Source organism: Nymphalis io, chromosome 17 (assembly GCF_905147045.1).
Source record: "Nymphalis io chromosome 17, ilAglIoxx1.1, whole genome shotgun sequence".
Classification (NCBI taxonomy): domain Eukaryota; kingdom Metazoa; phylum Arthropoda; class Insecta; order Lepidoptera; family Nymphalidae; genus Nymphalis; species Nymphalis io.
The window spans coordinates 6,517,988-6,541,172 of record NC_065904.1 but is presented as its reverse complement, the minus strand read 5'-3'; the positions used below and the strand labels follow the sequence as shown (position 1 = coordinate 6,541,172).

The 23,185-nt window shown below is 32.1% G+C and overlaps 3 protein-coding genes across 4 annotated transcripts; 1 reads left to right on the top strand and 2 right to left on the bottom strand.

Moving 5' to 3' along the window:
* Positions 1-942: 942 nt before the first annotated feature.
* On the bottom strand, positions 943-6,485 carry LOC126774921 (allergen Tha p 1-like). Its single transcript, XM_050496580.1, has 3 exons — positions 6,460-6,485; positions 2,912-3,102; positions 943-1,490 (listed from the first exon to the last, which is right to left on the bottom strand). Exons 2-3 carry the CDS (start codon positions 3,099-3,101, stop codon positions 1,300-1,302), a joined length of 381 nt encoding a protein of 126 aa, XP_050352537.1. The 5' UTR covers position 3,102; positions 6,460-6,485; the 3' UTR covers positions 943-1,299.
* Positions 6,486-16,787: 10,302 nt separating this feature from the next.
* Positions 16,788-20,482, top strand: LOC126774893 (ejaculatory bulb-specific protein 3-like). The gene is made up of 4 exons (XM_050496546.1): positions 16,788-16,846; positions 17,302-17,503; positions 17,654-17,780; positions 20,227-20,482. The coding sequence occupies exons 2-4, from the start codon at positions 17,311-17,313 to the stop codon at positions 20,396-20,398; spliced, it is 492 nt and encodes a 163-aa protein (XP_050352503.1). The 5' UTR covers positions 16,788-16,846; positions 17,302-17,310; the 3' UTR covers positions 20,399-20,482.
* A 131-nt stretch (positions 20,483-20,613) lies between these two features.
* Positions 20,614-22,964, bottom strand: LOC126774881 (uncharacterized). Of its 2 annotated transcripts, XM_050496532.1 has the most exons (4): positions 22,828-22,964; positions 21,666-21,920; positions 20,998-21,124; positions 20,614-20,786 (listed from the first exon to the last, which is right to left on the bottom strand). In XM_050496532.1, exons 2-4 carry the CDS (start codon positions 21,904-21,906, stop codon positions 20,624-20,626), a joined length of 531 nt encoding a protein of 176 aa, XP_050352489.1. In that variant the 5' UTR covers positions 21,907-21,920; positions 22,828-22,964; the 3' UTR covers positions 20,614-20,623. The 2 variants fall into 2 exon arrangements, with proteins under 2 accessions (XP_050352489.1, XP_050352488.1); XM_050496531.1 differs by lacking the exon at positions 22,828-22,964 and having other exon boundaries at positions 21,666-21,960.
* Positions 22,965-23,185: the final 221 nt, after the last annotated feature.

The window sequence follows — 23,185 nt, the reverse complement described above, 5'->3', positions numbered from 1 at the left end:
GACTCTCCGATTTGAAAACAGCCATCGCTATGGTTTTAGTGGTTAAGAATACCACATAACCATATATAAGCGAAATACACACATAAATATATTATATAAGCGAAATACCACTCATCACGAGATCTCCTAAACTATAAGCCAGATTGACTTGAAATTTGTCACAGTTACTCCTTCCTGGACCTATATACTCTCGCTAAGAACGAATTTTATGCAAATCCTATCCAAAATACATTTTTCTTCTTTTCTACCCGTGCGAAGCCGGGACTCTAGAGAAGCTAATCTTTTTATAAGACGCTATACTAGAACATATTAATAGAATATAGTAATTCAATGCTATTAATACACCTTTAAAATATTTAATTACACTTATCAGATCTTATTTTCAGATACAAACCAGTTTTTAGGTATTAACCGGTTTCTAATGTTTAATCATAATATTATATAACCAATCATATAATTAACTAGGTGTTCCACCCGATTACGCCCTCTTTAAACTCTACTACTTCCTGATGTTATATAGTTACATCTTTATCAATAAACGTCGTCAACCTAGTGAGCTCCTGCTGTTACTGATCACCTGTATCTAAACAAGAGAACCACCAGCAAAAACAGCAACCACCTATACCTACATTTAAGGCCTAACCCCGTGACCTGATAGCCGCAGCTACCAATGAGGCTTGTCCGGGTAAATAGGGTTCACTTAAGATTTTTAATATAAATATAGATATAACATAATATATACATATCATTTTTTTCCTTTTTAGATTTGGCATTTTATAGTAGTACACGTGAATCTTTATATACCTAATAAAAAAAAACTAAGAATAAGTTGTAATAATTTAATAATATTAAATTAGAACTACGTAAAATCCACTTTGTCTAAACAAACATATGCAAATACAAATAATGATACTAAAAATGAACAGTAGACAACATTTTTTGTTCTATTTTCCGGTTAATATTCAATGTTTTGTTAATTGAATTTTGTTTAAATTCAATTAACACAACAGTAAATTGAAAAATAAAATAATGCTAAATAAGAAAAATCGTACTTTTAATATTTGAACAAAGTTAACTTTTCATTACAAACAGTTTCGGCCTTCTTTCGTTTAGTTAAACAAAGGTTTACCTTTTTCCGTCATCATTATAGCGATAATCTTTTTTTTGATTAATTAAAAATAAGTTTATTTATATTCATAGCGGCAAATATTTATAGATAAGTCTTTACTTCAACACAATGTAGATGTAACACTAAGTTATATCTAACCTCTATCAAAGAGGTTCCCATATTTATTCTCTTTACGCTTTGATAGCCCTGAGTTCCATCTCATATTTGGCAACATATTTACGTTGTGGGTCGTATTTAGCGACGAGTTGATCCCAGTAACCCTGTTCGTTGTTGATCAAATGGCGGATAACAGTTCTTGTTCCATTACGTTGAACCTCGGTACATTTCTCACAGCGGTTTTCCAATGCATCCTTAATGTGAGCTGAAATAATAAACAATATGTTGTGATTTTTGTATCTATAACAACTCGTTAACAACTGACATGACTTCCAATGACTTTTGTAACTTTTGTAAGCCATTATTTGAGACAACTCGCAACACACCTCTCAGATATTATTGATGGTACTATCAAATGGGCAAAGGATTATAGGAAATGAACCTTGAATATAAACAAAAATAAGCTCTAACATTTATACATAAAATTTAATATTATTTTTACTTAATTCTTTATCTTTAGTAATTATTCAACGTGCTTGATGTGTTGATAATTAAAGGAAACATATACTGTAAAACCTTTTTGCACGATGTAATGTTGTCGTACGTGCTTATTCTTTATTGGAGATTCCTAAATAAATAATACTCGAAACCATCATCTAAGACTTTTTTGTTAATAACACTGAAACTGTGTTTATTATGTCTAAAATCTAAAGTAATAAAAAACGAATATTAAGACACATTAGTAAAATTATTTCACATTGGTTAATAGTGTAATTACTATGTTATCTAATATTCGTCAATGAACTAAATTATCTAATGATCCTAATTGAGTAAATAATATATATTATGAATCTGTTTCGAAATTGTATTAAATATCTCACAAAAAGTAAATTCGGGTACTAGTTGTAGTGTTTTTGTATTAAAAATAAAACAAAAGGCAATTTATGCTGCAAACAATAGTTAGTTTTTCTTTCACACAATACAAATGTTTGTATAATAGCAACAAAAATGTAATTTTTGTTTCGTAACTAATACAATGAAACTTATGAATTTTTACATAGCATAATAATAAAATATATTTTTTATAAAATACTTTTGGGATTCAAAGGGGAAATGCTGCTAGCATTATTACAATTCCACGCGGTCATGGTTTGTACAATAGCTATTTTTATTTTTATTTATTTAAGGCTTTAATATAGTTTATTATTTTAATGATTCATTATGTTTTATATGCAAGTAAAAATTAAACCCATATATTTATATATATGGGTTTATATATATACAAATACAACTCATCAAGAGGTCGCCTAAACTATCCGCCGATTGACTTGAAATTTATCACAGTTACACCTTCCCTGACGTCGACGCTCACTAAGAATGGATTTTACGCAAATCCTATCCAAAATATTATTTTCCTTCTCTACCAGTGCGAAGCCAAGACGATTCGATAGTATTTATAAATACGGAATAAATATTTCATAGACAAAGAAATTAAGTTTTACAAATGCTAGGTAGGTACTAGGTTTTAAAAACGTAAACCAATATTGCAAAGTTTATAAAAATGTATGTAAAATTTAAACATGAAACCACGGATCAAGTTGTAATTTAAATTTAAGAACGATTATTCGAATGTATTCGTAATTTTTAAAGGAACATCATATATTATACATTAAAAACTATACTCACATTTTAATTCACGTCCGTCGTTAGTGCATTTGCCCTTTTCAAGCACACACGAAATGTAAGCTGTTAATAACCTTCGGTTACTCAAAATCTCGTCAATGTTAATATTGTCGAAACGGTCTGTGTATTTATCCGGGCGAGCTGCGGCAAATGCAACTAATGCCAAAAAACATAACACAATAATGCTCTTCATTCTGAAAAAATCATAATCTTTTTAAGAAGAATTTATCACTAGTCTGACAAACCTTAAAACCTTTATTATATGCTTAAAAGAAACTACTATACTATACTATGTCGTAATAAAAAAAATGTCATAAATATTAAGCACCAATAATAATCTGCATAATTTTTTTTAAACTAAAAATAAAATTGCTAAATATACAAAAGGTACACAAATATTTCCTTATCGTAAATTTAAATAACGAACAAAAACATCATGAATACGTCAGAGCACACGTATTAAAATACTTTAAAATTATTCCATTCGAAAGCACGAGTCACAAAAAATATAATACCTTAAGTTTTTTGTAAATTAAGAGCACTTTCAACGACCCGAGTTGATTACTGAGTACAGAGGGCTAGCTATGATTCGACTTTTTATACACTATTAAAAAACGAGATTTTTGGACGCGACAAACGAGTTTCGATTAGTACATAGTTCGCGGAACGGTTTCGTCATAGATGTCGTTAATTTATCTACAATCTTTAAGGCTGTTTTGTCTTTATTTATTTTTTATATAACTGAATTAGCAAACTATTTTATGTTTCTATACGTCACAGATAACATCATCGAAGCGAATGATTATTTATTATTGAAATATTATGTTTTTTTAGCGAAAAAAGCTTAATTAAATATTCGATAAATTTTTTTAGTATATTAAAAATTGTTTTCCCACAAATTAACCTACAGCAAATTAGTTGCCATACTCTACAAAAACTTCGCGTGAAGATAAAATTCAATGGTCAATCAATTTCTCGGTATGTATGTAGATATCACTGGTGGTAGGGCTTTGTGCAAGCTCGTCTGGGTAGGTACCACCCACTCATCAGATATTCTACCGCAAAACAGCAATACTTGATATTGTTGTGTTCGGGTTTGAAGGGTGAGTGAGCCAGTGTAATTACAGGCACAAGGGACATAAAATCTTAGTTCCCAAGGTTGGTGGCGCATTGTCTATAAGCGATGGTTGACATTTCTTAGAATGCCAATGTCTAAGGGCGTTTGGTGACCACTTACCATCAGGTGGCCCATATGCTCGTCCACCTTCCTATTCTATAAAAAAAAAAAAAAATTAGTGTGAGTTTGGTCTGAAAATTACGGGTTCAAACCGATGTAAGTACCACTGAATTTTCATTTGCTACAACATCTCGTACTCGCCGGGCTGCATGTGTCGGATAAAAATAACCAAATCAGCACCCGCATTGAAGCAGCATGAAGGAACAACCCCTTGTCCTCAAAAGTAAAGGTAATAAAATTACTTTGTATGTTTATTCAAATTGATGACCAATTTGCTGCTATTCAAAAACTTAAAAAAATACAATCTTTGAAACTATAATAAAATAAGATAGGCAATTGTTTTAGTTTCTTTATGTTTTAAATAGTTGTAGGTAGGTCAAGCATCAATTATTCTGAGGCAAAACATCCATGCTTCGCTGCATTCCAGCTTGAAGGGTGAATGAGCTGGTGTTATTTTAGGCACAAGGTAAACAATATCATTATTTTCTTTATTTAAATTGACTCTTATGTGACGCTATCACTCGTTATACCAAGAAGAACTGGCAAGAAACTTAGTAGTCACTTTTTTCACTAATCTCTCATATATAATAATCATATATAATTAAATACAGGATATCTGTATGAAAATACAGACGGATACTTACTTCGAGTTTTTTTTTGTTATCTATATAATCTTATACAGAATAAAGTATTTGATTTAATTATATTTTTTAACATGAACTTTAAATGTTTTCATTGGCAAATGTAAAATGATGGTCGGGTTTTTATTACAGAAGCGAGTACCCCGCGACAAGAAGGGTAAGTTGTAAATATAATGGGACACTACTAGTAAGTATTCCTAAATATTCCGAAGGGAGTCCCTTGTTTTAACATTTAGAATAGCATTTTGAATTACCCATTGATAGGATAATGATATGTAATTTAATTGTCTATTATCACAGACACGTCAACGTATCGGTAAATTGTACCATTTATCTAGTTAAGTCATCTTTAGTTACAATGTTACAAATGAATTAAATTATTAGCTTAATGGCTTTAAGTTATACCAACATGGAAGAGAGAAGACACATACATTGATCAATGCAAAGTACAAAATCAATAAAGTTTTAAAATCAAACATAAAAAACGAAACATTTTTTGTTACTCATTAACCTAGAGTAACACAAATTATCATAGCGAAGTTAATAATTATATAAGTTAATTACAAAACAAGTTAGATATTGTAGTTAGTTAGTTATGCATATATACATCTTATTTACAATACCATTCTATATATAAAATTACATCAACCGCGCTTTTATTCTAATAATACGTTTAATTTAATAATACATTTAATTTTTTCCTGCTTTACATAACGGCCCCCCATGCCATAAACCAGTAATGCACTGGAAAGTTTTTTTACATTCAGAATATCACTACCTACTGATGTAAAGGTTGCAGGTTCGATCCTGAGCCCTGGGGCAATTTTCGTCCCCACTCCTAACACAAGCTGTACGCTTAATTGGAGGGGTATATAGGCGTATTAGTAAGTAATTATAATAATTAAAACGGTCACTGCGAAAAAATACACGGACAACGTCTGCACGTCAGTGATATAATAACTTTCAACAAAAAATTATAAGATTTAGTATTCTAGGTTATATGTCGTATAGAACTAAATGTGGGTGCAAATTTTAGCGCATTACGCAGATTGAAACTCTCAAATTCAGCTTGCTAGATTTGAGCCACACATCATTACATGATATTGTATAAAAGCTTGTAAATACGATAAAGTTTAGATTATGTAATCTATAATATGCAAATAACGATGTATGTTGATTTATACGATATTATCTGCTTAAAGGTAAACCTAATTAACAGTAAGAAGAAAAATATGTATATCGTAAGTTTTATTGAAAACTATTATATATATAACATTAAATCCAATAATTGTTAAAGGTTTTATGCTTGAAAATATAAAAATATTTTGAAGTATTTAACAATAAAATATTTTGCATTAGTATTTTTATTTTGTGAGGTAAAATTATTCTGGAATATTTTAGAATATTTAATAAAGGACTATTTGATCAAACCACACTCAGTAAATCCATACTTTATTGTATATCTATTTAAGGAATGAAGACTTAGTACAAAATGTAAAGTACACTGACAATGGTGGCAAGTATAAGAAAGATTAACTATTTATTTCACCGTCAATGCGCAGCCAATAAAGAAGATTAAAATGATGAGTTCATTTAATAAAAATAGGTTCCTACCTCACCCTTCAAAGCAAACAGAGTTATGAGTATAAAAAGTAATAATCAATTGATCCCACCTGATGACCTTGAACAGCTTCCACTACTAAAATATTTATCATTACTTATTTTTTTGATAGAAGAACGTAAATTAAACCTCCTGGACTGCATAATAGTCAGATCTCATTAAAACATTGAGAATGATAAAGCCTACAACGTAGCAACAATATTATAATTACTCTATAAATATATAATAATATATAAAATAATAATATATAAAAACGTACGAGAATAACAATTACACTTCGTGGACCGTATTTGTAAAAGCAATTATGTTAATATTATTTGTATATATTTAGCTTTAAATGGTTTTTCTATTTCTCAGTAACAAGTACAAAACATCTAACGTAGATGTTAAACAGAAATGACGCAAGTTACAGTGCATAAAATAAATTAGCGGTTACATTAACTATGCTTAGCGAAACCATTATATACTGTAATTATAGTAATCGAATTATTTATTTATGAATCATTCTCTTATTTACAATATAATGAATCGAGGTATCTCAGTAGGTCGAACATGAGGATTAAAATAAAAAATGATTAAAGATACTAACTTTTATAGTTGGTGATTGGTTGATGAAACCATCAATCGCTTCATATCTGTATTTATCAATCAATTTAAAGAAAACATCGGTCAATATATTACAGTGTTACGTAAATTTTATTTGACTCTTATAGCACTGGCTGTGATAAGGTTGATGACAAAATCTTTCGTCTAATGAACACTTTAGAAACTTTGACAGTAATCAATGCGCATTATTAAGCGTTTTTCTACGAAATAATAGGCGGACGGGCAAATGGTCAACTTAATAGTAAGTGGTCACCGCCTGACGCCTACTTTAAAAAAGGAGGTGGTTCGCAATTTATCTGAGCATCTGTCAAATTTAATATTCCGGACAAGCACCATTACTGAAAATAATGAGACCTTAAATTTTTAAAGCGATGTACTGGCTGTTACCTTATATAGCCCAAAGGCTATCTAGAAGAAATCACTTTCTTAACGATAATATCGCGTATGTAAACCCTTGTTTTTGGTTTTTAAACATGGTGCACTGTAAAAAGATTTTTGATTTGACTTGGTATATAAATATATTATTAGTGAGCGACGTTAGCTAACGAAACGAAGATTCGGACTTTGATTATTTCCAGGAAATATTTTTTTCTGAATACAAGTATAACATAATTCAAATCAAGAATATATTTCATTACATGTTGTTATTTGATCAAACCATACTAAGTAAATGCATACGTTATTGTATATATATTTAAAGTATATAAGATATTTTCACTATATAATTTTTCCAATGTGTAATTGTTATTTATTTTATAATATATATTATTTTATAGCTTTCAACACCAAGCACCACCACAAGGACCCTATCCGGAAAACACAAAGACTCAGATCACGGCAAAAGATACGTGTAACAGCCATTTCCAATAGCAATAAAAAAAATAGTTTTTTTTTAAATGATGATAAACAGACTTTGCTGTAATATTATTATAACTTATAATATAACCGTATAATACCATCGATTGAAATAAAATACACTTTAATTTTATTTTGGCAACATTCTTAAAAAAAAATATTTACATTGAAATCTTATTGTTAACTTTTTACCAAGTTATTTTGTTAACATCCATTTGCTCTGAGTCTGATAGGGCAAGGCCGATTATTCCACTTAAAGTCAGTAAATCACGCGTATGTCCTAATAAAGGTCGTACATTTTACACGACGTATGCAATAACAGCCTTTATTTCTTTGATACTTAAGACGTAATTCGCAGCAATACTGGATAGTACATATCATGTAAAACTGCATATAATTTTGTCTTATTGACATTCTGTTTCTCGAAACTAGCCTGCTTCGTGCCTGCGTATACGTGAAACTTGGTTATTTTCCTCTTACAGTTATCTATTATAATAACAAAATAAACATATAAGTAATATATGCATTTTACATATATTATTTTAATTGTAACTACATCTCATATTATTCGAATGTCGGGCTATGAGCAGGTTCGTTCGGAACCAACAACTCTCCAGGTACACAAATCAGAGAAATACCTTTTATTGGTGTTCCGGTTTGAATTGTGACTGAGCCATTTTAATTATAGGAACTTAAGTTAGGTAAGGTAAGGGTAACATAACATAACATTTTAGATATCTTCAGTGTGAGCACATTAACACTTTAATTAATTAATTTAAGAAGTACCATACCTATATTTCTTACAGTGCCTTTGTGCAGTGTTGCTTATAGAATATTTTCCGTATACATTCAAACGATGACAAAAAAAAATCTTATCTTTTTAATTTATCTAATCTCTACAAATATAAAAATATATATAAAAATATGCACCTATTATAAATCTACTGGTGGTAGGGCTTTGTGCAAGCTCGTCTGGGTAGGTACCACCCACTCATCAGATATTCTACCGCAAAACAGCAATACTTGATATTGTTGTGTTCCGGTTTGAAGGGTGAGTGAGCCAGTGTAATTACAGGCACAAGGGACATAAAATCTTAGTTCCCAAGGTTGGTGGCGCATTGGATATGTAAGCGATGGTTGACATTTCTTACAATGCCAATGTCTAAGAGCGTTGGTGACCACTTACCATCAGGTGGCCCATATGCTCGTCCGCCTTCCTTTACTATATAAAAAAAAAAAAAAAATCTATTACGATCATATATACGGCTTCTGCCCGTGGATATGGATGATCATAGTTGGGTGCTATTACAATTAGTCCTATCACCTGCACTGGAGACTGAAGGGCTTATTTTTGAGAATCGGAATTGTAACAACATATCCATAGAAAATTACTTCCAATTGTAAATGTAGTACATATATAAGTATACTAACCGCTCCGCATAGTTTCACCTGCGTTTAAAGTTGCCCCTGTGGGTCGAAGCGTGACGTTATAGTTATAAATGGGCTTCCTAATGCATTTTTTTCCATATTTAACTCGCGACAAACAAACAATCTTTTCAGCTTTACATAATACTAAATATATTTAATTGTAACTAAAGCTAATTGGTCAGCTTACAAGCAGACAAACAAGACTATAGATCTATATCTTTAATAGTTAATAAGCTTAGTGGACACGAATATAATATATATGATAACGAATATAATAAATTAATAAATCTATCTGCACGTGATCTTACAATTCGAGTTTATTTTTCGTCAAGGTGTAAGTTAGACCGGTCTTAATCTTTTGCGTCAGAGATTATTACCTGTAAAAACCCTGAGCGTAAACGATGTGTTCTGTCAAGTGACGTTATTTTATTTAAAACGCTTTTCAATGCCTAGTTTTTTTTTAAAGTAGCAAACGTGATCGTTGATTTGTTTTTATTATTATTTATTTATTATTTTTGTCCACGTATGTGTGTTCTCTATATTTTGTAAAAAAACGTTTTTTTTAAATGACACAATCATGGCCTATTTTTTTTAAATTATCGATGTCCTTACTTTAATTTCTGTCTGAGTGTCAAGCTTGTGCTAGGAATGGGAACTACAATAGCATTAGCCAGATCTTCATCTTACACATCGCTATATACGGTTGGGCTTTTGAGGCTTCATTTTGTTAAATCGTTTTTAACGAATCAACTATAATGTCTATCGAAAGAAAAAATATGCAAATATATCGACATTCATTATTATTTAACGATTGTAATTTTTTTTATTAAATTGTAGCTAAAGCAATGCTCTACAATGCCTCTATTAAAAATTTAGGTTTAAATTATGCGATATAACCTTATTAACTTGCCAAAAAATAACTATAAACAATTACCATTAAATTCAATAAATGAAAAAATAACACGCACTTGTATAATGTTGATATTATATATCTAAAAAATATTATTTCGTTTTGGTTTGTATCAAAATCGATATATTAGTAGGTATATCGTGTCCATTTGGCACAAATAAAAAAAAATAGTAAGGCTAAAGTTACAAGTAGAACATAATTAGGAAACATTATATTTCGTTTTGAATCTTAGTATTATTAACGATAGAGTTTATTAATCTGTGGAAGATTTTTAAAAACAAGATTTTTAAAAACAAGAAACGCCGGGAGCTATTTTGTAATTGGTCGTTATTTTTGATGCAGAATATTTAAACTGAATTTAGTTTCAATCAGTATAATCTACATTCCGAATCAATGGAAACTTTACATACAATTCAAGTGCTTGACAAAAGCCTATATAAATAAAGTATCTATATTTGAATTTTGTCTTCCTGTACACGTGATCTTCGAATACAACACACCAAAACAATTATGAAAGTTTAAATAATACCCGTTATAAAAAAATACTATTTTTGAATTTAGAATCAGAGGATGTTGACTTCATTTTTTATCACACATAAAGTTGAGAAACGAGACAGCGCAATTAATAAAATTTATATACATATCTGATTCCAATACTACGTATATTAAAAGAAATAAAAAGCTAAAAAGGTTCTAGTTTATTTTTATTTGAATCATTATCTATTAAAAATGTATAAATTTCATATACAGTTAAAATTAAAAGCCTTGTATAGGTTCAAGTTCTAGCTATTGGTAATAGTTTGTAAATTGCTTATGTTTATTGTATTACAAAATCTGTTAATATTGCTTTGTTGCCATTTATGAGGTACTATATATCATAGTTATAAAGTTTATGACTAAACTGGTTGATGATGTCTTCCTGACTGATTTCGACCAACAGCAACAATATTTTAAAGCTAGATGGTCCAGTGGTTAGAACGCGTGAATCTTAACCGATGATCGTTGGTTCAAACCCGGGAATTTTCATGTGCTTAATTTGTTTTTATAATTCATCTCGAGCTTGACGGTGAACGAAAACATCACGAGGAAACCTGACCTGTGTCTAATTTTACTAAAACCAGCATTGGAGCAGCGTGGTGGAATAAGATCCAACCTTTCTCCTCAAAAAAGAAGAGGACGCCATAGTCCAGCAGTGGGACATTAACAGACTGTTACTGAACAATTCTCAAGAAAGACTCGCTAGTCTTCGCTTATATTATATTATAGTGCATAAGTATACGCAAACGTAGGTGAGGTACTCTATTTGATTACTTTAATAAAGCGACGGGACGGTAAATCCGATACGACCCCAAAATAGTTCAGGCGCAGGACCAATGGTTTTACGTGCTTTTCGAGGTACGAATGTGTAGCCTGCCAGTATCGAAACTCTGGGCTGGCACAAAAAAAAATCAATAAAAAAACTAGAATTTCGAGTTCGATCGATCGATCGAGTTACTCAGAATATTAATATATATCTGTGGCCTGGTGCGTTGGTTCTTGTACATAACATACTTATGAATTTTTGTGTGATATTATTGGTACCAGTAATGTTAAGCGTATACTATTTCAGCACAAATTAATTTATTTATTTTTAAATAATTCGACAAATGGCAAAATTTAGTTTATATTTTACTCGAAAACGTACTTTGGCCCTTTTAGCACCAGGCCACAGAAATGAATGATCAAATCGTCAACGTCTGACCGCGATTAGTAAATATGCTATTGACGTTATTGTATCGGACCGTGCCACGGCCACAAGTGATATGGTCGTTTATACAGCATTTAGGTTAATAGCTGTATAATCTGACAGATTTAGGGTTCCTTTATATACATAACAAACTGTCATTGGAATTTTTTCTCAGTTGGTCATGACAAATACACTGATGGGAAATCTATAATCACCTCTAACCAGAGGGCTCTGGGGTAGAGCGAGACGGGCAATCACTCAATGCACCAAGTAGCAAGGGGCGCGAAAATGTCAATAACAATTTCCTGGGGTACAAAAGCGCTATTCGATTTTTTAAAAATGTAGTGTAGTGTATTATCCTTTATTTAAAAATGTAGTGTAGTGTATTATTCTTTATTTATCATTAACTGAAATGCAATGTATGTGAAGTTAACGCCAGCTTTGAAAGACAATCTCACTCTACCCTGATAGCTGAAGCTAGCGCTTCCTCTAACCAGAAACAACTCAAGAGTAATTATTAAAAACACCAATTCTCACACTTTGCCTCGCGCATATTTACATACTCACACCAAATATATTATGGTCGATCGGAATAAAAAATCTTAATCTTATACTACTAATAAAAATGATTCTATAAACAAAAAACAGTAACAGCCTGTTAATGTCCCACTGCTGGGCTAAGGCCTCCTCTCCCTTTTTGAGGATGAGGATTCTATATAAATTAAAAAAATATGATTTACCTTTTAAACTTTTAAGTCGCTTGCATAAAATATCTTATATACATTAAGCATGACTTTGAGAACACTTCTCTATCAAGTAAACAGCGTCTTGTAATAATAATGAGTGATTTTATTATCATATTCTATAGTTAAAGCGCGGTCTGTCATTTATATTTCGTCTATGAAAACGTTTATCTAAAAATATCCACTCGAATTACTGCTACAAAAAGTATAGGCAAAACTACCATATGCCAATGCATTACTAATCATGGCTTACACAGGTCACAGACCTTTAAAAAAAATAAGAGTTCAAAGTTATGTTTTTGCGTGGACCATCTACTGAACAGGTAGTACAGGTAGACTTTCTTTAGCGGAACTTTAATTTTAAATCGTTTTTACTGTTGGTTGGCACTACAAGGAATCATTTATTGATAGTTTATACAAAAAACTACCACCGGCTAGCAAATAAAACAGCCGACCTGAGATGAACCGGCAAAAGAATTTCACCGAGAACCTATATTACTTTTGATTACAATTTTTAGTATATGAACGTCTGAAAGTGATCTTTCATTTCGTAATTCTTAACTTATGTCTCATGCACTAGTCGCCTGTATAAAGAAGGGCACTATGTCATGCTTATTCCCTACACTATAAAATCACCATTTATGAAAATGAGGAAGAGAAGAAGGATCAATCTCTATGATACCTAATAAAATTTGAAATAGTAATATTAATTCGAAAATTATATTAATAATATAAATCTAATCATTTACTTGGAAGGATACTTAAGAGCAAAGATGTAAATACAGCAAAACAAATATTTATTTTAAACGTTTGAGAATTAAACATAAATATTATTATTCCAACAGACGAAACATGTGTAAAACAACTTATTATTGCTTTAATACATAACTTGGTTTAATACAATTGTTTGCTTAGGTTGTTTATTTAGCTCCGTCTATAGTTTTTAAGAATTCATCAGACCCATCCTTGTATTCTACAAATTTGTCCAAAAATGGGACATAAATACAACTGGTTATGCCTCTTTTGAAAATACTATGTTTTTTAGATTACCAGAAAAGTCTAGATTTTTAAGTTATAGCTAAATGAAGTGACTTATATATATCTTGTCTAATTCGTGCGACGCACTGATCCTATCTTGCACTTCTCTTACATAGGTACTAAAAATGAGGGAGTAATTGATATTTACCCAACCAAATTTCGAGATAATAATACGACATGTATATGCAGCTCATTTACAATACTTCAAAATATACGAAACAATTATAATCCACTGAATACTTGTCATAAATACTATCTTAAAAGCGGAAACTCCCTGGCACCTGGCATAAGCTTTCCAAAAATACTTTTTGCATTGTTATTTGCAAATAATTGGCTATACTCATCATACTACTGGTGGTAGAGCTTTGTGCAAGCTCGTCTGGGTAGGTACCACCCACTCATCAGATATTCTACCGCAAAACAGCAGTACTTATTATTGTTGTGTTCCGGTTTGAAGGGTAAGTGAGCCAGTGTAATTACAGGCACAAGAGACATAAAATCTTAGTTCCCAAGGTTGGTGGCGCATTGGCTATGTAAGCGATGGTTGACATTTCTTACAATGCCAATGTCTAAGGGCGTTTGGTGACCACTTACCATCAGGTGGCCCATATGCTCGTCCGTCTTCCTATTTTATAAAAAAAAAAAAATTTGCTGAGGTCTGTGCGAGCTACCCCAACGCAAATCTCCTTCCACTGGTAATACTACCATTGTCTGGAATTAAACGGCACAGCGTATTCGAGGTATTCAATCAGTCCGGAGGAGGACGGTAGCTTGGTTGTACATACCTCAGATTCAAATAGTTACGAATTGTAATTCCTCAGTACAGTAACAGTCAGATTTACCTTTTAAACTTTTAAGTCGCTTGCATAAAATATCTTATATACATTAAGCATGACTTTGAGAACACTTCTCTATCAAGTAAACAGTGTCTTGTAATAATAATGAGTGATTTTATTATCATATTCTATAGTTAAAGCGCGGTCTGTCATTTATATTTCGTCTATGAAAACGTTTATCTAAAAATATCCACTCGAATTACTGCTACAAAAAGTATAGGCAAAACTACCATATGCCAATGCATTACTAATCATGGCTTACACAGGTCACAGACCTTTAAAAAAAATAAGAGTTCAAAGTTATGTTTTTGCGTGGACCATCTACTGAACAGGTAGTACAGGTAGACTTTCTTTAGCGGAACTTTAATTTTAAATCGTTTTTACTGTTGGTTGGCACTACAAGGAATCATTTATTGATAGTTTATACAAAAAACTACCACCGGCTAGCAAATAAAACAGCCGACCTGAGATGAACCGGCAAAAGAATTTCACCGAGAACCTATATTACTTTTGATTACAATTTTTAGTATATGAACGTCTGAAAGTGATCTTTCATTTCGTAATTCTTAACTTATGTCTCATGCACTAGTCGCCTGTATAAAGAAGGGCACTATGTCATGCTTATTCCCTACACTATAAAATCACCATTTATGAAAATGAGGAAGAGAAGAAGGATCAATCTCTATGATACCTAATAAAATTTGAAATAGTAATATTAATAATATAAATCTAATCATTTACTTGGAAGGATACTTAAGAGCAAAGATGTAAATACAGCAAAACAAATATTTATTTTAAACGTTTGCGAATTAAACATAAATATTATTATTCCAACAGACGAAACATGTGTAAAACAACTTATTATTGCTTTAATACATAACTTGGTTTAATACCATTGTTTGCTTAGGGTGTTTATTTAGCTCCGTCTATAGTTTTTAAGAAGTCATCAGACCCATCCTTGTATTCTACAAATTTGTCCAAAAATGGGACATAAATACAACTAGTTATGCCTCTTTTGAAAATACTATGTTTTTTAGATTACCAGAAAAGTCTAGATTTTTAAGTTATAGCTAAATGAAGTGACTTATATATATCTTGTCTAATTCGTGCGACGCACTGATCCTATCTTGCACTTCACTTACATAGGTACTAAAAATGAGGGAGTAATTGATATTTACCCAACCAAATTTCGGGATAATAATACGACATGTATATGCAGCTCATTTACAATACTTCAAAATATACGAAACAATTATCATCCACTGAATACTTGTCATAAATACTATCTTAAAAGCGGAAACTCCCTGGCACCTGGCATAAGCTTTACAAAAATACTTTTTGCATTGTTATTTGCAAATAATTGGCTATACTCATCATACTACTGGTGGTAGAGCTTTGTGCAAGCTCGTCTGGGTAGGTACCATCCACTCATCAGATATTCTACCGCAAAACAGCAGTACTTATTATTGTTGTGTTCCGGTTTGAAGGGTGAGTGAGCCAGTGTAATTACAGGCACAAGGGACATAAAATCTTAGTTCCCAAGGTTGGTGGCGCATTGGCTATAAGCGATGGTTGACATTTCTTACAATGCCAATGTCTAAGGGCGTTTGGTGACCACTTACCATCAGGTGGCCCATATGCTCGTCCGTTTTCCTATTTTATAAAAAAAAAAAAAATTTTTTGCTGAGGACTGTGCGAGCTACCCCAACGCAAATCTCCTTCCACTGGTAATACTACCATTGTCTGGAATGAAACGGCACAGCGTATTTGAGGTATTCAATCAGTCCGGAGGAGGACGGTAGCTTGGTTGTACATACCTCAGATTCAAATAGTTACGAATTGTAATTACTCAGTACAGTAACAGTCTGTGAATGTCCCACTGCTGAGCTAAGACCTCCTCTCCCTTTTTGAGGAGAAGGTAATTACTCACATGCTGATTAAATATTTATATATATAATAATAATCCTAAATTTAAAAATATCTAGTCTATTATTTAAAATAAATAAATATGTTAAAAATGCCTGTATCTAATAACTTAAATTAATTTGAAAATAAAACAAATAGCTATTCTTTTAAGTAGGTAAAATAAAAATTACCGACTTTAAAAGAGCTTGCATGTTTGTACGGTAATTTTCATCAATTTCAACATTAACAACATGATTTTCTTGGATAATAACCTGGGTATTATGTTCTGTTAGTATAAAAGAGTATTTGATCCCTGACCACAAAGAGTTTTGCATTTTCTTTCCCTTAGAACAATCTATCACTAGTTATTTCTGATTTCAATTCGAAACCAGGTACGCAGTAATACTTGTTATTTATGTATCATGCGCGATATTGGCAGAATATTTTGTGTATAGCTATAATTTTGTGTAAATATATTCGCCAAAATTAAAAAAAAATATATATATATGGAATACAGACTAGTGCTATCAATTTAAAAATAATACATAAAGATAATTTTAAGCATAAACTATCGTATATAAACGTAATATACCAAACGTGTTAAAACGGTTTTGTTTATTAGTTTCCTGGTAATCAAATTATTAATAAATTTGAGACTTAAGTTTTGTATCCAACGAATTGAACTGAAATTTATAAGTAGCTTGATTCTTGTGATGGTTTACTCTTCATAAGCGCCTGCCTTAAACAATTGCACTTTTCCAAACTCCGTTCTTTTTTATGACTAAAAATAATCATAACCTATGTAGATATTGTAATGTATATTCAATATACAATTATTTAATTTCAGTGAAAAAGAATGAAGCTGTTCATATATAGCATATCGATTCTTTACTTTGTTTACCAATGTGATTGTGAAAACCCCACATACACAACAATGTACGATGGTATTGATTTAGATGAAATTCTAAGCAGCGATAGATTACTAGCAGGATACGTGAATTGCCTACTAGATAAAGGACCTTGTACTCCAGATGGGAAGGAATTAAAAAGTAAGCCTATACCGTCCTTCAAGTCCACACTTATGTAATACAATTTGAATAGTATAGAAAATTATATGTACAATATTTTTAATAAGTTAACTTATTTTTCTAAGTAAATTCATTTGAATATTGCGCATTGCATTTGATAAACTACGACAGGAAATCTACCAGATGCAATTGAAAATGACTGCAGCAAATGTACCGAAAAACAGCGCGATGGTGCGGATAAGGTTATGCATTACTTAATCGATCATAAGCCAGAAGACTGGATAAAACTAGAGGAAAAGTAAGTTACTTTAATAAATAATCTATACAAGTCTATATTAATATTATAAATGCGGAATTCCTATTCTATAAAAAAAAAAAAGTAAGTCTGACTGTCTCTGACTCTGACTCGCGGTTAAAGCAAAATTTATGAAATTTTGTAAGCAGCAAGCTTGAACCCCATGGACATAGGATACTTTTTAAACGTAACACTAGGGGGTTACCCTAATGTTTTACGTGGGTGTAGCCCAGGGGGAAAACTTGTTTTATATAAAGTACTGCCCTCCAAAAAAATCGACCCACCTACATTTTTTGTAAAAAAGCTATCGTATGGTTTTAAACTACCACATATTTATATTTTTAAGATTGATAATGAAAAAATGCAATTGTAGGATTGTACAAAAACAGAAATAGTGCGCAAAAAATAGGTTTTTAGGTAAATATGTGACAAAACACGAAAACACAAAATTTTACGCAATTTTATTTTTTTGTGTACAAAACGATTATGCCGTTTGTTTTTAAATTTGGGTGCCTAAATCTTACTTTAATAGGGAGTGTTTCCTCCTCTTGACCTAATCACTGCCTGCATACGCCTATTAAGTGACCTGATTAGCTTTTTAATGTCTTCCTGTGGGGTCCGTTGCCATTCTTCAGTTAGGGCAGCTTCCAGTTGATTCAGGGTTTCTGGAATTGGATTTCGTGCTCGAACCGTACGTTTTAGCTGGTCCCAGAGGTGCTCTATCGGGTTTAAGTCCGGACTATTGGCTGGCCACTGCATAACTGGAATTTCGACTTCCCTGAGATAGTCTTTAACAATTCTAGCGACGTGAGGTCCTGCGTTGTCGTGCATAAGTTGGAAATTATCCCCAATATGTCCAGCGTAAGGCATCACATGAGGCTCCAGAATGTCCGTTATGTAAGTTTCAGCATTAACAGCACGATTACGGAAAAAAACCCAGCTCTGTGCGTCCCGTCAAAGAAATACCTCCCCAAAACATTGTAGAGCCTCCACCAAATCGGACTGTTTCTCGAATGCAACACTGAGAGGAGCGTTCTCCTGGCCTTCGCATGACGTTACGTCGTCCATCAGAGCCTACTAGAGACATTCGGCTTTCATCACTGAACAATACTGTCTCCAATTGGTCCAGTGTCCAATCGACGTGCTGCCTAGCAAATTGTAGTCTTGCTTGTCAATGGGATGCTGTGAGTTTTGGTCCTGTTGCTGGCTTGTGAGGGGTTAAGTTTTGCTCTCGAAGTCTTCTTCTTACAGTATTTTCACTCACAGACACTCCACGACTTTCTCGGAGTCTACCTTGAACGTCAACAGCCGAAAGATTTCGGTTTCTTAAAGACGTCAAACCAATAAAACGGTCATCGGTCGGGTTCGTGACACGCCCCCTGCCTGATCCTGGTCTCCGGCGATACTCCCCAGTCTCCAAGTAGCGTTTGTACACTCTTCGCACCGCTGAACGACTTAATTTTAGTGTTCTAGCCACATTTCGCTGACTTAACCCCTCATGAATAAGAGCTACGACTTGAGCAGCTTCTGCTTCAGTAGTATCCATTTTTTATGTTTAAACTTATTAAAATTATTGTTTCAACAAAGTTTCATACACTTAATCAATAATAAACATCGAACCGAGATGACTCCGCGTTAAGAACTGGAAATAAACTAACCATGCACTTTGTGCACAAAGTAACGTTTTCTTATCAATACTTTAAAAATATTCCAAATATCCTCAATAACACTTACAACTCTTCCAAATCAATATCAAGTGGGTTATAAAATGTTAAATGTATGTCCCATAAGTAAAACAATCCACCTAGGTCGTCGCATAGTTAAGATAACAACTTTGTAAGTAAAAAAATACGGGTGGGTCGATTTTTTTGGCGGCCAGTGTATTATTAATTGCCTCGTCTTATTTAGAACGCCTTTAATCTACCGATGAGCAATAACGGTCCAATGTGTATATTTTATTATTGCGGCAAATTTTAAATAATTACATATAGACTAACAGAGTGACAACATACATATATATATATTATATATACTTATAACTTCGCCCGCCTCATTCTACCGCAAAATAGCAATAACGTGTTCCGGCTTAAAGAGTGAGTGAGAAAACATAACATCTTAATTCCAATGGTTAGAAGAGCATGGACGATAGAAGTATTAATATTTCTTACAATACCAATGTCTATGAGTGGTGATGACCACTTATCATCGGTGGTCCATATGCCCATCTATATTCCTACTTACACTTTGAATTACAACAAACTTTTATGATTATTATAATTCATTTAAAATTAATAAATTAGACTTTTTATATTATATCAAATTTATTTATGTCCTAAACGAATACTGTACGAGTACCTCAAAAAGGATTTGTGAAGATCTATCTCATAATTAACATCTTTACACAGATGAACACAGGACGAATATACATTTTTTTTAATTTTTAATTCAGATATAACCCTGATGGCACATACAAATTAAAATACATAACAAATCAACAAAAGGATGAGTCTGAATCGAAGGAAAACAAGAATGATGAAGGTCATGGAGACGACGATGGCGACAAAGATGATGACGTCTCGTATAACAAGGATCCGACTCCAAGAATGGATTCTAAAGAATAAATGAATGTTAAAACTTTTTATCAAATTACAATACAACTAATACACGAACTAGTTTTTGTAAAACGTATTTAGTAGGTTTTCGAAAGTCGCTAATAAATATTTGGGGAACAACGCGTTGTTTAATTCAAAACTAAACTTATAACATAAGTTTTATTCACTTATAATAAATAGTTACATAAGCTGTTTAGGATTAACAGGATTTTTTAAGCCATGAAAATGTGCGTTTTAATTTATTTTCTCCATGGCGTATCTCTTCACTCTCACTTTCACACCGGGCATTGTGTATCTATTTCTTGCATTTTCAATTAATTCAGGATCTCCCTTTATTTTAAATTTTGACCTTTCTTTTTTAAGTGGTTTCTTTTCAGGTAAAATTTGTAGAGCTGACCTAAAATAATTAAAAAATATATCTTAATGCTTCGTTTTATTATATACCTACATTTAAATGTAATATATAAATGAAATCAATCAGCAATTTATGAAATGCATGAATTAATATATCAATTAAAAGTACTTAATTAGTGAAATGATTGCTATACAAATATCTTACGCGTTTATTTTATCCCAGAATCCTCTGAATTTTGTTGAGACTGTCGTACCTGGTGAGGAAGAGCTTCCACGCAACAGGATCATGAGCCATCATAGATGCAACAATTTTCCCTGCGCTTTCTTTCTGTTTCACAGAACACTTCGCACAATCATCTTTTAAGGCTTGGATGAGAACGCCTGAAAGTATCATTTATATTAATTATTAAATGCAAATAAATTTCTTAATATTATTTTGGTGTAGTTTTAAAGTACTTTAAACACAATTTATTTAATTTTACAAATAAAATTTAAAATACTAATAATAGAATATATATAATGTCCTCCAGACCGATTTCGGCTACGGCAGCCAATCTCAAGAGAGATTAGCCAACTACGCAGGAGAGTGCACAAGTGTGTGCGCAAACACAGGTGCACTCTCTATTCCCCAATTCTCATAGTCCGATGGGAAAGCAATCCGACACGACCGGAAAGAGTTCAGGCGCAGGACCAACGGCTTTACGTGCTTTCCGAGGCACGGAAGTGTACACACTTCCAACTTTCAGACTCCGGGCTGCTACTGAGAATTTTCTGACAGAAAAACCCAATAACTTTTTATTGGCCCGACCTGGGAATTGAACCCAGGACCTCCGGGTCTGCGGTCTTACATCAAGCCACTAGACCAACGAGGCAGTGATATATATATAAACGTAATACAATAATTCTGAATAGCTAAACTTACTTTTTATTTCCAACATAGTTTTAGAACAGTAACGGTCCACAGACATCAAGCACTTAACATCTTCAGCTGGTAACGGTGCAATAGATTGGTTTAAATCAGTTTTTTTCCTCAATATATCTGACTTTTCCGAGTCACTTATGACCTGATTTATAACAAACAGATCATCGTCTCCGTATACAACATTGTATCCAATACTTGTCACTCCGTCGCTCACTGTTCTGTCTATTCCTGAAGCGGTCATATCTGCTGTAATTACTGTGTACAGGCAAGAAACAGTCAATAATGTAGACAACATCATGTTTCAATCAATTCCAAAGCCGTATTGACGTTCGATTGATGGTAAAGAAATGTAATAGCTAGATGCTGCAACAAAACGTGATTAAAAACTAATTGAGCTTGTATACATTTGTTTAGTTTGGAAAAAGAGAATTTGCCAGGTGTCATGAACTCTTTTGTATAAAATTATAGTAAGGCCTGTAAAAAATCCACCGCTGAGCTAGGACTTTATTGAGAAGAAGAGAGGTAAATTTTTATACAACGTATAAAGGTTTTCTTGTGATATTTTCCTAGACCGTTAAGAACGAGGCAAAATATTAACATAGCATATAGCACACATGAAAAGTCAGCGATGCTTGCCCGGGCTTGAACCCGCTATCTTCACTTAAGGTTCACATGTGACACTGTGTTATCTTCGTTTAATTAACATATTACTAAGTTTTATTTTAAAAATGAGCATTTTATTAAATAAATGTCAAATAGCTTAACCATTGTCTTGTATTATATTGCTTCATTGCAATTATCTGTATCGAAAATAGCGTTATAGAAAATTTATTTAAAAGTAGAATTGTTAATACTACTTTTTTACTACATCAAATACCTAGTATTTTGTTTTAATGAGCCTATGTATATATAATAAATTATATTATTATTATTTTATTATTAAATATGGTATTGTTTACTATGAGTAACGATACTACAATGTACGTGTATGTAATCGAAGTCAATAAATTAAGCTACATTTCATATTGAAAAATATCATTATTAATATTAAGTACATAACCATAAGGCAGTCAGAATACTATAATTCTGACTGCCTTATGAGAGAAAACTTAGAAAAAGAGAGAAGAAAATGACAATAAATTGACTACAACAATCAAAATACCTATTAACTGTTGTGAGCCCCTGACGATTCCAATATTCGGGGCGCGTGTGGCATCGTCAACAAACAGCCTTCATTTACTCTGCATGCCAAGTACGTTCGTAAACAAAAAACATTGTATCTTCTCTGATAATTATATAACAAATAACGAACATTACTTCATTTTATGACAAAATTTATATCCTTTATGTATATTTATTTTAAACAACTCAATTTTCACACACTTTAAAAATCTAACATTACATTATAAACGAACATGCAGTTTTTCATCATTTTGATAAATCTAACTTTATTATAAAATTTAATATTTTTGTGCATTATACACGATGCATTATTTTAAAACTACCTCGTTCGTCTCGTT